This window comes from Tupaia chinensis, unplaced genomic scaffold (genome assembly GCF_000334495.1).
Source record: "Tupaia chinensis unplaced genomic scaffold, TupChi_1.0 Scaffold000115_1, whole genome shotgun sequence".
Classification (NCBI taxonomy): domain Eukaryota; kingdom Metazoa; phylum Chordata; class Mammalia; order Scandentia; family Tupaiidae; genus Tupaia; species Tupaia belangeri.
In genome coordinates, this window is record NW_006159579.1 from 2,903,946 (window position 1) to 2,920,016 (window position 16,071).

Genomic DNA, 16,071 nt, shown 5'->3' on the forward strand with positions numbered 1-16,071 from the left:
AGGGAAAGGTTATAGAAGATAGGCAGAGACCCTGCAGTTCAGTTTGATAAGACTAGACTAGCATGAACAAGTCAGAAACAGTTAGGTACTGACTAGAAATACTGCAGGAATTGCAGGCACTGAGGAAGGGAGGCATGAACTGGCTCATGAAGCATGGGAGGAGTTAGGGGTGGTACTCAGCACACCAAAGAGGAGACTGGTCTGGCCGTGGCAGTGTGGGGGCCAAGGTCCAATTCAATGGGCAGCGATATGGAGGGCCTCTGGTACTACCTCATGGGCAGTGAGGAACCATCCAGTGTTCCTGACCTGAAACAAGTTCTTTGCCCTCAAAAACACTGAGTTGACCTGTGACTAAAGTCAGCCTCTGGACTTCAGAAACCCCATCTGTCCTCATACCCTTCTTGGGAAAGAAGGTGTCTCTTCCTGGGCAGGTAGACTAGAACTGACTCTGGTCCCTGTAGTCAAAGCAATCAGAAGGATGGACTGTGGCAGAACTAGTCATTAATGGCCTGGCCCTGGTGGAGCCAGTGCGGACTAAACGCAGCTCACAGGTTGGCCATTTCTTCAAAGCAGTTACCTTTTTTCTTTTATTCATGAAAAAACATGTGCATCCATGAAAGAAAAAGAAGTGCCCTCTGGAGGGCTCAGTGACTCCGCAATCCCCCTCTTGCATTCCTCCAGCCGGTTAAGGTCCTGGGTGTACATGCAGGTGCCCAGAGTATTTTCAGGATAATGGGGCCGAGGACTCGCACTATAGGCATGTGCCTGCCTGCTCTGCAGTCTAGTATGTTGTTGATTGCACCAGGGCTGGGCCAAACAGTTTTCTTTTTTTTTTTTTTTCCTTTGGAGAGGTTTTTGCTATAGGGCATGTGCGTTCGCCAGACACAGGGGACAGAAAGTGAGAAATCACCCCCCGGGGGGATGGCCACACCGCAATCCCTTCTCCTTCATTCTCCTCTTGGGATCTTGGGCATGCACGCACATGCACCCAGCGTGAGTTTAAGCCATCGGGTCCAGGACTTGAACCACGGTTGACTACGTGGGAGTCTGGTGACATAGCCATTACGCTAACTGCTGGTCCCCAACAGTTTTCTTTAAAGCAAGTGATCTACTTTGTACTCTAACCAGAGTCTAAGCCTGGAGATAAAACTAAAGTCTAGCTAGGAATGTGGACTTGAGAGGAGCAAACCGTTTACCTATACCTAACTTAGTTCTCAGACCCAATTGTACCACCCCACACAGGGTGGAAACGGGCTGCTCCAAAAGCCCACATGTGGGAGACTAGCAGATGGCATAATAGTTATATCACTGAACTCCCACAAGGTCAACCACCATTCAAGTCCCGGAGCTGGCAGCTTAAAACATGCTGGGCGCATGTGTGTACATGCCCAAAATCCCGAAAGGAGAATGGAGAAGAAGAGAGTGCGGTGTGGCCATTCCCCCTGGGGAGTGATTTCTCTCTTTCTGTCTCTGTCTCTCCAATGAGTATAGCAAAAATCTCTTAAAAAAAAAAAAAGAGCCCACACATGCAACTTGGCAACAGATGCTGAGCAGAAAATTAGGGTTCAGATCCCCCAGAATCAGATCTGGTACCCAGAGATGCTGGCATTGCCCCTACTTCCTGTCAAAGTCCCCGTGGCTCAAAATCTTCACCTGGCCTTTAGGCCTTTTCTGTACAAGGAGGACAAACAAGACTTCTCTTGCTTTCTTACTATTTTGATCCTCCAACTCTGGTTCTCTGACCCAAAGGAGCTCTGCTTTACCTTGGAGTTTCTTCTCAATACTGTGATCCATAAGCTATGAGCCTAACCCCACATGCCTTCTGGGAGTCTGGGATGGGGCATCCAGTGGATGAAGGACATTTTAGAGGCCTCCAAGTGGAATATTTATTCAGTCCTAAGCGATCCTCTACTTGCTCTTCCCTCCCCAGCCAACCCTCAAGAGTCACTTTAGAGACCACAGCCTAGCATCTCACGTCCACCACACAGGTCAGGGTTAGCCTTCGGTTCAAGTGTAGACTGTGCTGTTGCCCTCACACTCTAGCTGGTGGTGGTGTTCTCTTCCAGTTTTCTTTTTTTTCAGAGGGATTTTTGCTATGGGGCACGTATGCTTGCTGGACACACAGAGAGAAAGTGAGAAATCACCCCAGGGGGGAATGACCACACCAAAATCTCTTCTTTTCCATTCCCCTTCTGGGATTTTGGATACACATGCACATGCGCCCACCATGAATATTTTTCTTTCTTTCTTTCTTTTTTTTTGAGAGGTTTTTGCCTTAGAGCACGTGTGCTCACTGGAGAGACAGTGAGAGGGAACGTGAGAAATCACCCCTTGGGGGGATGGCCACATTGCAATCCCTTCTCCATTCTCCTGTGATCGGGCACACATTCACATGCACCCAACATGAGTTTCAAGCCACCAGGTTCGGGACTCAAACTGTGGTCAGCCAGGTGAGAGTCCAGTACATTAATCACGGGTGCCTGTTACAGCTTTCTAAAATACCCTTTCCTTGGATCTCTGTGGAGAGTACCACCAGTAATAGTGCCAACTGCTCTTATCATCAGCTCCAAAACCAAAAGGAAACCTGAAATGGAAAAGCAGGAAGGAGGAATGTGGATCCTCTAGGGAAGACCCAGCCTCACCCCAGGGTATAAGGCCAGAGCTTCCTTTCCTTCACCTTGCCATATCCACAGGGCATAACCAGAGTGGTGAATCCAGCATGTGGGGATTGTCCCCACCCTTCCAGCCTGTTCTCACAGATGTACCTGAGGAAGGTGTGACAGATTCCAGAGACAGAAAGCGAGAAATCACCCCCCAGGAGAGATGGTCACGCCGCAATCCCTTCTCTTCCATTCTCCTCACGGGATCTTGGGCTCACATACACACACACCCAGCGTGAGTTTAAGCCACTGGGTGTGAAACTCAAACCACAGTCGACTACATGGGAATCCAGCGACATAGCCATTATGTCAACTGCTGGTCCCTTTTTAAATTATTTTTAAAACTCCCTCAACTCTTAAGCCCCACCCACCTGTTAAGGCCTACAGAGTGCTCTGCTAAAGGCTGAGCTGGAGGCTCAGAGGAGGGAGGAGAGAGGCTACAGTATGTTCTGTGGCCTCCCAGGGTTGATGTCCAATAGAGTCCTTCATGCCAGCCCAGTGATATCAGGGACCTTAGCACACAAGCATCATTGTGAGCTCCTGCATGAAGGAAACAGCTTTCACCATGGCACTCGGTCCAGGACCCAGCTGACAGGAGGGCTTGGCAGTCAAGTCTCATGGGGTAAACAGGAATAAAAAGGGGTAAGCGTATGTACATCTCTCAGAAGATGCCTTCTAGTACCAGGGCAGGGCTGTCAAGCAGGAGGCAGAGAGGTGGAAGGGAAGAACTCTTTGTTTCCTCCTGAGGAAAGAATATGTAGGAACACTGTGATATGATGAAAAATACATTTCCTATCAATCTACATTTTTTTCTTTGATAAATTTTTTCATTTATTTAAAATGATGAGACCAGCAGATGGCAAAATGGTTATGTTGCTGGATTCCCATATGGCCAACAGCAGTTCGAGTCCCAGACCTGGTGGCTTGAAATCATTTCAGGCATGTGTGCATGTGTGCCCAAGATCCCAGAAGGAAAATAGAGAAGAAGGGATTGTTGGCGTGGCATTCCCCTTGGAGGGGAGGTGATTTCTCACTTTCCCTTTCACTGTCTCTGTCTCTCTATCTCCAGCGAGTGCATACATGCTAAGGCAAAAACCTTTAAAAAAAAATAATTGCATGCACGTAAGGTTAAAAAGTTTAATAGAAAAGAAGGCAGCAGGGGCCAGCCTATATCCTGGTGTCTGATTTGAAAAACAAGTGCTCATGCCCAGAATCCTGAGGGGATGGAGAAGGGATTATGGCATGACCATACCCAATTGAAGACTGCTTTCTCCCTCTCCCCTTCTCTGTCTCTTATGTCTCTGGTGAGTGCATGTGCCCTCTGACAACTAAAAAAAATAAATAAAGGCCATAGATGGCATAATAATTACAGTACTGGACTCCAACGTAGCTGACCATGGTTTGAGTCCTGGGCCTGGCCGCTTAAAACACACCAAATGCTTGTGCATGCATGCCCAAAATCCCTAGAGGGGAATGGAGGAGAGTGCGGAGTAGTCATTCCCCACAAGAGGTGATTTCTTGCTTTTTGTCTTTGTCTCTCCAGCAAGTGCACACGCCCTATAGCAAAAATCTCCCTCTCCCTTAAATAAATTTAATTAAATAAAAATAAAGACTAGTGGGTGGCATGGTGGTTAAGGTGGCTGGATCCCACATGGCCAACTGTGTGGTTGAGATCCCAACCTGCGGGCTTGAAAAGCATGCTGAGCGCATGTATGTGCATGCCCAAAATCCCAAGAAGAGAATGGAGGAGAAGGGACTGCAGCATGGTTATCTCCCTCCACCCCCAGGGGCTATTTTCTCACTTTCTCTCTCTCTCTCTCTCTCTCTCTCTCTAGTGAGTACACATGCTCTATAGCAAATTAAGAAAGGGGTGGGGCTCAGCAGTTTCTCATCCTGTTCTTTCCTATCCTCTCTCTGGAGAGGACTATTATTATCACAGGACATATGGTTGCCAGAGAGAGTGAAAACAGCTCCCAAAGAGGTGGTCATGCCACAATACATTTTCCTACATATTTCCATCCTGTCAGGATTTGGGGCTGCATGTACACATGCCCAGTGTGTATTTCAAACCACCAGGGCCAGGGTTTAAACAGCAGTCGGCCATGTGGGATCTGACTCCCAGTGCACAGCATTTAACTAATGTACTACAGGGCCAGCCCTGGGCAGTCCATTTTTTAAACTGTATTTTTCTGGTGGTTAACTTTATTCTTGTAAGTAATTATATGTTTATATGATGCCATGATGGACTGAGTATATGGAACAACGTGCTACCCTGCCCATGCCTTCAGGGATTCTTGGATTCTGGCTCTGAGCTACCTTGTTTCTAGACATGGAGTACACCACAGTGCTCTTGGGAAGGCAGGGGAGTATGCTTTTCCATGAACTTTTTGAAGATTCCACATATAGTCACTGAATCTCGACAAATACTACTTTTGATGCTCAAATTATCCCCCACTTTTTTTAAAAGAGAGATTTTGGCGACAGGGCATGTGCACTCACCAGAGAGACAGACAAAGCAAGAAATCACCCCGTGGGAGGATGGCCATGCTGTAATCCCTTCTCCTCTATTCTCCTCTCAGGATCTTTGGCATGCATGCACACTCACTCAGCATGAGTTTTAAGCTATCAGGTCCAGGACTCAAACTACCGTTGACTATGTGCGAGTCCAGTGACATAATAATCACGCCACCTGCTTGTCCCCATAATATAGTTTTTTAAAAAATTATACCGACGCCATAATATGTCTACTGGGTAAAGTTTAAACTTTCTTTGTAGTTATTTTTGGCCACAGAAATAGTCTACAAAGTATGTATAGTCAGTGTGTTGAATTTTTTTAAGAGGTTTTTTGCTATAGGGTGCAAAGAATATAGGGCGTTTCCCTCTTTCACTGCAGAGACAGAAAGACAAAGCAAGAAACCACCCCCTGGGGGGATGGGCAGGCCATAATGCCTTCTCTTTCATTCTCCTCTTGGTCTCTTGGTCACTCACACATACACACTGGGTGTGAGTTCGAAGCCGCCAGGTCCAGGACTTGAACTACGGTTGACTAATGTGAGAAGCCAGCAACATAACTGTTATGCCATCTGCTGGTCTGTACTGTATTGAATTTTAAAAGAACTTATAGTAATACTTTCCCTGGTGGTCATGTTATCAATTTTCAAAAGTTAGTTATTTTAGGTTGGCCTTTTAGCGTGGTTAAGGGAGCCTGATCCCACATGACTAACTGCCTGGTTTGAATTACAGCTTCAAAGGGCAGAGAAACAGGCCAGGTATGTGTGAATGCATGCCCAAAATCCCAAGAGTGGGGAGAAATGGAGGGATAGGGGTTGCAGCATGACCATGCCCCAGTGAAAGGTGTTTTCTTCCTCTCTGTCTCTCTCTGGTGAGCACATAAGCCCACTGACAAAACTTTGTACGTTATTTCTTTAGAGAGAAGCACCCCCAACCAGGACTTGACACTGTGATCCATCCCCAGCCTCAGCCAGCCCCAGATGATGGGCATGTGCATGCCTGGTATACTCAAGGAGGTCTCTGGACTTGGACCTGGAACCTTCCCTGTGGATCAGTCTCGAAGAGCATTGTATTTACCGCTGCTCTGGCCCCAGTTATGTTTGCAGTTTGATACACAGATAGGTTTAGTTGATTCATTTTCAACTTTAGGGTTTGCTTTTTTCTCCTTCTCATATAATCTTATGTTGTTTTTTTTTCTTTTTTTTTTTCTTTTTTTTTGGAGAGGTTTTTGCTACAGGGCATGTGCGCTCGCCAGAAAGACAAGAGAGAGACAGAGAGAAAGAAAGGGAGAAATCACCCCCCAGGGGGGATGGCCACACCGCAATCCCTTCTCCTCCATTCTCCTCTCGGGATCTTGGGCAACACGCACACGCACCCAGCATAAGTTTAAGCCGCCGGGTCCAGGATTTGAACCACGGTCGACTACATGGGAATCCAACAACATAGCCATTACGCTAACTGCTGGTCCCATAATCTTATGTTTTAATACAGTACAAGTATGAGTCACATGGTGATAGGTTTGCTGTTAAGATCAGTAATAGCACATAGCCCTTTAATGCCACCAGCAATCCAGTGAGAGAAATAAGCAAGGGCTTTATTCACAGTGGAGAGATCTCCATCCAGGGTTTGCTAGAAACTCCAGTTCCTCTCTGACATTCCAAGGTCCCCTTGGCTACTTGTGAGCCTCCTGGGACTTCCTGTGGCACTATCTCAGCTGTAGACAGTAATCTTCCCCTCACACTGCAGCTTAAGGATGATCTGGTGCTCTGCTGGAAATTTTTCCATGGTGTTCTTGAACAAATACTTACCGTCCCAGTAATGGGACCACCTTTTCAAACTGTCTGCCCCAAAACCAAACAAGGATACCTGGAAGATGGGATAAGACAGGGTAGCAGGCTGGACCCTGGCCTGCCTCCATGCTCACCTACCATTCTTTCAGCAAACATTCCATTTCTAGTGTTCCAGCCTTCCTTCAGGAACTGGGAGGAAACGGAGCTCACCTTTTCCAGGTAAGACTGAATACTCACAAAGCGACCCCAGATTCCAGAAAAGAAAGCATCAGCTATCTGTTTCTCCACACCAAGGGAAGAAAGGATTCCCCCAGGAGACAGAAGAAAGGCATTCCAGGTAGAGGGAACAGCATGTGAGAAGGTAGGAGGCAACAGGTATGTTTGGGGAACCTCAAGAAGCCTAGTGTGGGTGCCTGGGAGAAAAGGTTCATATACAGGGTCTTGAAAACCAGGTAGAGAACTTTATATTTAACATGAAGTTCCTGGGAAGACAAATTTTTAGTGGCAAAGGAATAAAGGTCTGTGAGTTGCACAAGATATCTTACTTGGTCACAGGTGTGCAAGGCATACAACAGTGCCACAAACCCCAAAGACGGATAGTGACTGTGGTCTTCCAGCCAGTTTTCCTGGATATACTTGAGGAAGGAGAGGCTGATCACCTGTACCTAAGGAAAATGGAGGAGGGTGCTGACCTGAAGCCTGTCCTATGGCTTACCCGTTTCCTTTTCCTCCCTGAGTTCCTCACCTTGTCTTTTATTGCATCAGGGACCTGGACCATCTGATATCTAAAAAGGGATTATAGTAGGGGTATTTCAGAGACATTTGACACAGCAGCTCCCAGTCCTCATTATTCACTAAGGGTGTTCTTGACCCCCTCACCGCCGCACCCAGGGTTTCTTGGCTTCCAGATAATTTTCTGGTTGTGCACTGCATCAAGGAACCACTGCACGCCTGACGAATTCAGTGGCAGCAGTAGCAGCTGGGTGTGGAGATCCTGAGTGCTGACAGTCTGGAGGTACATAATGCGCATGGTGGTCATGCTTCCCACATCTCTCTCAAAGCCTTGGACAGGGGCCTGGTTCATCCTGGAAAGGAGGGCAGGGTGGTCATTTGGAGGAAGATGATGGCCTGTACTTCCGGGTTCCCATCTCCCATGCTGCACCCACCTGAGGATCACATCATGTTGGTTAATCTGGAAGCCAAAGCCGGAGCCCCGTAGGGACATTGAATTTCCCACTACTGCACAAGTCTGGCATTTGGGCACCACATGGGCCCGTGAGTGTCTGGGCGGTGTTTCAGCCAGCTGTTTTTGCTTATTCTTAATCTCCTCTGACTTGATTGTCTCAAGTCCCTAGGACCAGAGAAGGGAGGAATTTAGGAGTTTAGCTCAGCTACCTGTAGAAGGTTAGAGCCTAGGACCATGGAGGAGAAATGGCTGAGGCCTGGGGCTGGGGTCAAGGACTGGGCAGAAACCAAAATCGTGCACTGACCAGCCACAATACCAGAGCATCATAGGACATGGGCTCATCTGTCTTCTGCAGGGGTTCAATGGCCCTTTCGTAGTGTTCGTCAAACCAATCAGAATCACCAGGCATGTGGACGCAGACCGAGCACTTGTGGGCCATATGTGAGCAGCCACACTTATTGGAAAAGTTTCTGGGACAGTGGCAGGGTTTCAAGTGCATTCTGGTCATTTTATAGAGGTTGTTCAGGCTGGAATTCTGGCTCGACTTCTGGCTCAAGATGGAGACTATCAGCCACAATGAAAGTATACAGGCGGCTCCCAGACCCAGATTCCAGAATCGAATCCTCATCTCTGGCCCTGATGATGGTACCCCTGGCAAACAATAGGTTAGCTCTGAGATCTGGCACTGGGAAGGAGGAAGGGTTGGAGCCACACATTCCCAACATCTCCCATCCTTATGGCTTCCATCCTTCTCCCAGCCCTTCACACTATCTCTCAACACCTTACCCTTGGCCTCCTTAGCCACCTGCTAACCACCAAAAGGAGTTGTTACGATCCAGGCTAGGGACTGAAAAGAAAGAGAGAGGTGACACTTCTTGTGCCCTGTGTCCTTCCCAACAAGACTGATGTCCAATAGGGTCTACCTTGCCAGCCCCGCTATGGCAGGGATTTCATCACAGAGGCCATATTGTGACCTCCTCCATGTAGGCTTATGGACAAGGCTCCCCCTTTCACTTTGGCGTTTAGCCCCAAGCCCATATGACAAGGGAGGCTTGGACGTCAAGAGCCAAAGGGACAGGCTGGTGAGGAAGGAGAGGATACACATCAAAACTGGTGTGGATGGGCAGGAGGCAGAGAGAGAAAAGGAAGGGCTGTTCAGAACCTCCTGAGGCAGAGAGCTTTTATCATTATTGATGAAAGTGACTATTTGATACATTCAACCTTAGAACTTCCCAGAAGTTGATTTTTTCAGAATTGTTACCAAGGTAAATACATGCACATTATTATTTATTTATTTTAGAGAGAGATTTTTGCTATATGGCATGCACACTCACCAGAGAGACAGACAGACAGAAAGTGAAAAATCATCCCCCATAGGGGATGGTCACACCGCAATCTCTTCTTCATTCTTCTCTCGGAATCTTGGGTACCCATGCACATATGACTGGTGTGATTTTGAAGCCACTGGGTCTGAATCAAACCATGGTTGTCCAGGTGAGAGTCCAGTGACATGAAGTTTTCCATATGCTGGTTCCATATTTTTAAAAGTTTTCTTACATAGTAAGAAAAGATTTTTTTAAGAAAAGAGTCAATTATTTAATTTTTTTTTTTTTAGATTTTTTTGCCTTAGGGTGTATGTGGTTGCTGGAGAGAGAGTCAGAGACAGTGAGAGGAAAAGTGAGAAATCACCCTTCAAAGGGGATGGCCATGCTGCAACCCCTCCTGGAATCTTGGGCACACTCACATATGTACCCGGCATTTTTCAAGCCACTGGATCCAGGACTCAAACCACATTTGTTCATGTGGGAGTCCAGCAATGTAACCACTACACCCTGCTGGCCCCTATTTTTTTTTCTTTCAATTTGCTCTAGGGCATATGCATGAGAGAGAGGAAGTGAGAAAGCAAGTCACCAGGTCCGAGACTGAGACTCATACTTCCGTCAACCAAGTGGCCCTCCAGCGCCTTAACCACAATGCCACCTGCTGGCCCTGTAAACTATATCATGCGGACCAGCCACTCAGCCAACAGCAATTTGTCCTTACTGAAAAAAGATACTTACTCTGCATATGAGCTTCCGCTACCTGTGCGTCACTCTGAGAAGCCCCATGTTCTGTGGCCGCAGATGCCTTACCCTCCATCGTGGTATGCTGTTCAGTGTAAGGAATAAGGCAGCAGCTACTGCCCAGGGAATTCACTCAATTATGCAGGCAGCCTCATCAACCACTTACCCACCACTGAACCTCTGACTACTTGTTGTATCTGCTGGTTATTTAGTTTGATTGTATAGTTTTATTTACTTCTGTACATATATTTTTGTGAAGTACTCACAGGGTTAAGTAAAAATAAAACCAAGGGTTATATTACATACTTGATTATTTCTGTCTAAATAAAGCTAAGCATTTGATTTTTAAAAAAAATGGCACATACTGGCCTTACCTAGAAGCAGCCAGTTCAGGGAACAACAGAATAGCTATAAGACTTAATTTTGGTTCCCATTCTAGCAAAGAATGAATGAAAAGATAACCTGGTGCTGGCCAGTGGCATGGTGGTTAAGGCGATTGGATCCCACACAGCCAACTGTGCAGTTTGAGTCCTGGACCTGGTGGATGGAAAAACATACCAGGCACATGTGCATACATGCCCAAAAGTTCAAAAAGAGAGATAAATGGAGAAGCTAAGTGGTGTGACGAACCCCTATTGGGAATGTTTTTTCATTTTCCCTCTCTGTTTCTCTCCATTGAGTGCACACACCCTCTCGTCCCATAACACAGTGATTAAATGCTGTGCATTGGGAACTGGATCCCACATGCCTGACAACAATTCAAATGCCAGTCCTGGAAGCTTAAAAAAAAAAAAAAAAAATTGGGCATGTGCACATGTGTGCCCCAAATCCTAATGGAATGGAGAAATGGAGGAAAAAGGATTGTGGCATAACCATGTTTCATTGGGAGATGCTTCCTCTCTCTCTCTGCTCTGGTGAGTGCATATGCCCTCCAGCAATAATAAAAAGTAAATAAATATCCTGAAAACTCTCCTACTACAAATGCCAGAACTTCTGGGCAAAACATAATATTGTGTTTTAAATATTAAAGTTTTAAAGTTGTACTTGTCTTTAAATGTATAATACAAGTCTGTGGTACATAATCCAAAAGGTACAAAAATTAAATGAAAAGAAAGTATCCACCTCTTTTCCCCAACCGACCAGTCCCAGAAGCAGATACTAACATACGTTATCATTCAAATCCATCCCACTTCCTAATACCATATCTTTATATCCATCTTGAGTTAATTGGAAATTTTACAAAATTATACATATATATTGTTTAAATAAAATTTCTCTTAAATGCTGAGCAAAAGTTAGAAGAAAAAACAGGAAGTCCCTAGCAATTTTGATGCCCATGTGGGCAGAAGCCCTTAAGCTTGGAGGAGGCAGAGAACTAAAACTGAAGGTTCAAAAAAACCGGAGAGGGACCAGCAGATAGCATAATAGCTGTGTCACTGGACTACCACATAGTCGACCATGGTTTGAGTCCCAGACCCGGTGGCTTAAATTCACACTGGGCACATGTACATGCATGCCCAAGATCCTGAGAGGAGAATGGAAGAGAAGGGATTGTGGCATGGCCATCCTCCCTGGGGGGTGATTTCTCACTTTCTGTCTCTCTGTCTCTGTCTTTCTGGCAAGCGCATGTGCTCTATAGCAAAAACTTCTCAAAAACAAAACAAAACAAAAAATAAACATGAGAGCCATAAAATGCTGAAACCTCAATGAAAAAGTGGGAAAACGTCCATCTTCCTGCACGGTTGATACAAAGCTTATTTTATCTGAGACTCTCAACAACTCCAAATTTATGTTTGTACTTTACATGGATCTGAGTCTAAATTAAAATTTCTAGGGGCCAGCAGGTGACAGGGTGGTAAAGATACTGGACTCCCACATGGCCAACCATGGTTTGGGTCACAGACCTGGCAGCTTGCTTTCTCACTTCCTCTCTCTCTGGTGGTTGCATGTCCCTGATAGCAAATTAAATAACAATAATAGCAGCAAATAAAATTTTTTAAAAACTTCTACATGATCCAGTAGGTCTAGCAGAGAAATTAACATAAATATTGCCCCTGAGATATAGAAATCAATGTTGACCCTTCCTTCCTGGACAATATGCTTGCAGGAAAAAGAATCCGGCCAGGATTTTATTCAGTACCAAACTGATCTCTGTACAATTTCCTCTTGCTCTTTGCCCCTAAAAGTCTTCACAGTCCTGCTGCTGTTTCTGTTGCTTCAGCAATCCCAAAACTCCCATGCATTCAGAGCCAAAGAACTAGGATTTGTACAGACTCGAATGGGCAGCATGTGGAGACAGGGAGCTTATCCACACACTGTAGCTGATGGGCAGCTACCATTTCTGCTTCTGTATTGTGCATGAATAATATTTCCTTAGAGCCGGTGGTCTGATTATTCTCCTCCCAGTATTAGAACCACTTTCCTTACTATTCTGATCCAAATCCAAAAAGGGAGACCTGGTGGAAAAGACATGTATGTGTCAGCAGGCTGAATTCTGTCTTTACCCACACCTCCCCCCTCATTCACATCTAGTATGACAGGTTGCCTCAGAGAGCTGAGAGGAGAACGGAGCTCATCTTCTTCAGGGAAAACAGGATCTGAACACAAGGAAATAAACATGCTCACAGAGTCATTCAGGAGCCAAAAAAGAGAGCATCAACTAGCTGCTCCCTATTATACCAGAGGAAAAAGAGGGTTTCCCAGAAAGATAAGAGAAAGGCATTTCAGGTAGAGGGAATAGCATGTGAGAAGACATGAGGTGGCTGGTGTGAAAACCCCAAGAAGCCCAGTATGGAGCCTGAGACAGAAAAAGCAAGGGAGAGATCAGATCATGCAGGATCTCAAAAGCCAGGTAGAAGACTTTGAAGTCTACACTGAAGACATTGGGAAACTGAAGTTCTAAGTGAGTAAGGTTTAAGAATATTTCCTGCCTTGGGACCAGCAGTTAGCATAATGGCTATGTCCCTGGACTCCCATGTAATCAACCGTGGTTCGTGTCCCGGACCCAGTGGCTTAAAACTCACGCCGGGCAATGTGCGTGCATGCCCAAGATCCCAAGAGGAGAAGGGATTGCGGCGTGGCCATCCCCCTTGGGGGATGATTTCTCACTTTCTGTCTCTCTGTCTGGCGAGTGTACGCGCCCTATAGCAAAAACCTCTCCAAAAAAAAAAAAAGAATATTTCCTGCCTGGGCACAAGTGTATAAGACAGAAAACAGAGTGAGCCAGGGATGGATACTGGCCCTGGTTGTACTTGGGGAAGAAAGGGGAGGCATTTGATCTGGGGTTTCACCCATAGCCACATCCTACTCCTTCCCTATCCCCTCACCTTGTCTTTGCTATTTTCCACTCCACCAGGGAACCAGACCATCTTCCCAAATCTACCAAAAAAATTAGAAGTGAGAGAATTTCACAGCCCCACAACCTAATAAATCATGCAGATAGCACCAATGAGACACCATTATCTCCTCCTGTAGTGAGATCTCCCCTTGCCTCCCACAGTGAGAATGTCTGGAGACATCTCCGTCACCTCGTCATTCAGAGTGTCTGAAGTCCATGCCAGATCAGAAAGCCTCAGCAACAGACGCACCAGCTGCCTCCAGTAACGCTGATTGCTGGAGTTACTGGGACAAATGAAGTGCCCTGAGATTCGATTCCCCATATTCATCTCAAAGCCCTGGGCAGGGGCCTGGTTCATCCTAGGAAGGAAAGCAGAAACTGAGAACTCTGGGGGGAGGCCTGACCTGTTCGCTCCTGACCTCTACTCAGCACCCACCTGAAGACCACTGGGTGTTGGTCAATGCTGTTGCTAAGGCTGGAGTCCTGCACGATGTGAGAGTTCCCCAACAGTGCACAAGTCCCACAGTAGAACTCAAAATGGCTCACCAAAGATCTGGGAATCATTTTTGACAGTTTCTTCCACACTTCGCCCTGAACACAGCAGGAGGGAGGGAATTGGGGGCCCAGATATCGGCTCCCAGTGAAAGGAAAGCAGACCTGGGCAGGTGAGATCCCCATCCAGAGATTGGGGGCTTAGGCTGTGAAGATGAGAGATGCACTCAGCCAGGGATGAGCAGGAAGTGGGAGATGGTGTAGGCCTGGAAAGGGGAGGGAATGGGAATGGGCCCAGGGCTGACCACTAACCAACCACCAGAGCACAGTGTCAGAGGTCACAGACTCTCCTGTCCTCATCAGGTATCTCATGGTCTTCTCGTAGCACGTGTGAAACCAGTCCCATTTTCTTTCCTTATGGAGGCAAAAGGAGCAGTTGAGGGTCCCAGAAGGGCAGCCACATGTCCCAAGTTTGAACCAAGGGCAGTTGCAAGGCTGTGATACCAAATACACCTGTTTTTCCCGGAGTGCTAATTCAGGTGTCAAATCCAGGTAGGGGGCCATCCACCACAAGATGAGCACCCAAAAGACCCACAGGACAAAAATCTGCCACCAGCACTTCATATCTGGTCCAAGCAATGGCTCCTATGGCAGGAGGCAGACTGGCTTCTCTACCTAGAAGGATAAGGGTTTGAGGCCACAGACAGCACCAGCATCCCTCTGTCCTGCTGGCCTCAGCAACTTCCCAACCCTTCACCACACCCCTCCTTCATCCTTTGCCTCCCTCTCCATCTGCTTACCCCCCAAGGAAGACTTGGGCCTGCGATGAAGATGCCAGGGTGGAGAGATGATATGTGGTGTATCCTCTAAGTGAGGCCCTTGGTGTCATCCCACTTATATCATAGATCTCATCACAAAGTACACATTGTGACCTCCCTCCATTAGCCAGCCTGAAAAAAGCTGCCACCTTTGATACTCAAACAACCTACACTGAATGTAAGATCCATGAGGACAGACTCTCTTTATCTCTGCATCCCTAAGATTTAGAATAATTTTTTTAGAATTATTTATTTAATTTTATTCATTCATTCATTCATTTTAATTTGACCCAAGAGACAGAGAGAGAGAGGGAAAATGAGAAAGCAAGCCACTATGGTCGGCCAGGTGGGAGTGTCCAGCGTCTTAACCACCATGCCATCTACTGGTCCCTAGAATCATTTTTTAAAGAGGTTTTTGTCTCAGGGTGCATGCACTCACCAGAGAGACAGAGACAGTGAGAAGGAAAGTGAGAAATCACCTCCCAGGGGGCTTGGCCATGTGACAATCCCTTCTCTTTCATTCTCCTCCTGAGATCTTGGGCATGTATACATGCACATGGACCCAGTGTGATTTTCAAGCCAGCAGGTCTGGGACTTGAAATACAGTCAGCCATGTGGGAGTCCAGAGATGTAATAGCTATGCCATATGCTGGTCCCAGATTTAAAATAATTTAATAAATATTTATGGCATAAGTAAACAAGGATCTAGAGAGGGTTTTAAATATAATTTATGTGTTACCCTCTCTCCAGTTGTGTAATTTCAACTCAGACCTCTTTATATTCTCTATAGCAGTGGTCCCTAACATTTTTGGCACCAGGAACCAGTTTAGTTGACAATTTTTCCATGGACCAGGGGTTGGGTGATGATTTCAGAATGATCCAAGCACATTACATTTATGGTGCACTTTCTTTTTTTTTTCTTTTGAGAGATTTTGGCTATAGGGTGCGTGCACTGACTGGAGAGACAGAGAGGTAGAAAGCAAGAAATTACCTCCTGGGGGATGACCATGCCACAATCCCTTCTCCTCCGTTTGGGCATGCACACACACACCCAGTGTGAATTTTAAGTCCCCATGTTGAGTCTGGGACTCAAACTGCTGGTCAACTACATGAGAGTCCAGTGACATAAGCATTATGCCATTTGCTGGTTCCAGTGCACTTTATTTCTATTATTACATAATGAAATAATTATATATACAACTCACCATAATGTA

The 16,071-nt window shown here is 46.3% G+C and overlaps 2 protein-coding genes across 4 annotated transcripts; both read right to left on the reverse strand.

Moving 5' to 3' along the window:
* Positions 1–6,674: 6,674 nt before the first annotated feature.
* On the reverse strand, positions 6,675–9,039 carry LOC102469228 (CMP-N-acetylneuraminate-beta-galactosamide-alpha-2,3-sialyltransferase 2). 2 transcript variants are annotated; one of them, XM_006144055.3, is made up of 7 exons: positions 8,934–9,039; positions 8,452–8,798; positions 8,128–8,312; positions 7,849–8,046; positions 7,707–7,746; positions 7,507–7,626; positions 6,675–7,037 (listed from the first exon to the last, which is right to left on the reverse strand). In XM_006144055.3, exons 2-7 carry the CDS (start codon positions 8,773–8,775, stop codon positions 6,882–6,884), a joined length of 1,023 nt encoding a protein of 340 aa, XP_006144117.1. In that variant the 5' UTR covers positions 8,776–8,798; positions 8,934–9,039; the 3' UTR covers positions 6,675–6,881. The 2 variants fall into 2 exon arrangements, with proteins under 2 accessions (XP_006144117.1, XP_027625956.1); XM_027770155.1 differs by lacking the exon at positions 6,675–7,037 and having other exon boundaries at positions 7,089–7,626.
* A 3,287-nt stretch (positions 9,040–12,326) lies between these two features.
* CUNH20orf173 (chromosome unknown C20orf173 homolog) lies at positions 12,327–14,960 on the reverse strand. 2 transcript variants are annotated; one of them, XM_014586138.2, is made up of 6 exons: positions 14,840–14,959; positions 14,352–14,714; positions 13,984–14,138; positions 13,738–13,906; positions 13,537–13,588; positions 12,327–12,666 (listed from the first exon to the last, which is right to left on the reverse strand). In XM_014586138.2, exons 2-5 carry the CDS (start codon positions 14,661–14,663, stop codon positions 13,547–13,549), a joined length of 678 nt encoding a protein of 225 aa, XP_014441624.1. In that variant the 5' UTR covers positions 14,664–14,714; positions 14,840–14,959; the 3' UTR covers positions 12,327–12,666; positions 13,537–13,546. The 2 variants fall into 2 exon arrangements, with proteins under 2 accessions (XP_014441624.1, XP_014441625.1); XM_014586139.2 differs by lacking the exon at positions 12,327–12,666 and adding an exon at positions 12,673–12,807 and having other exon boundaries at positions 14,840–14,960.
* Positions 14,961–16,071: the final 1,111 nt, after the last annotated feature.

Excerpts from the sequence above, each read along its gene's own strand:
- LOC102469228 (XM_027770155.1), bottom strand. The coding sequence starts at position 8,775 with ATGAGGATTCGATTCTGGAATCTGGGTCTGGGAGCCGCCTGTATACTT. Across the intron at positions 8,313-8,451 it reads ATGCTCTGGTATTGTGGCTG|GGACTTGAGACAATCAAGTC; the intron begins GTCAGTGCACGA and ends CTCTGGTCCTAG. Across the intron at positions 8,047-8,127 it reads CAACATGATGTGATCCTCAG|GATGAACCAGGCCCCTGTCC; the intron begins GTGGGTGCAGCA and ends CCTCCTTTCCAG.
- CUNH20orf173 (XM_014586138.2), bottom strand. The coding sequence starts at position 14,663 with ATGAAGTGCTGGTGGCAGATTTTTGTCCTGTGGGTCTTTTGGGTGCTC. Across the intron at positions 14,139-14,351 it reads ACACTGTGCTCTGGTGGTTG|GGCGAAGTGTGGAAGAAACT; the intron begins GTTAGTGGTCAG and ends TGCTGTGTTCAG. Across the intron at positions 13,589-13,737 it reads CAGACACTCTGAATGACGAG|ATTTGGGAAGATGGTCTGGT; the intron begins GTGACGGAGATG and ends TTTTTTTGGTAG.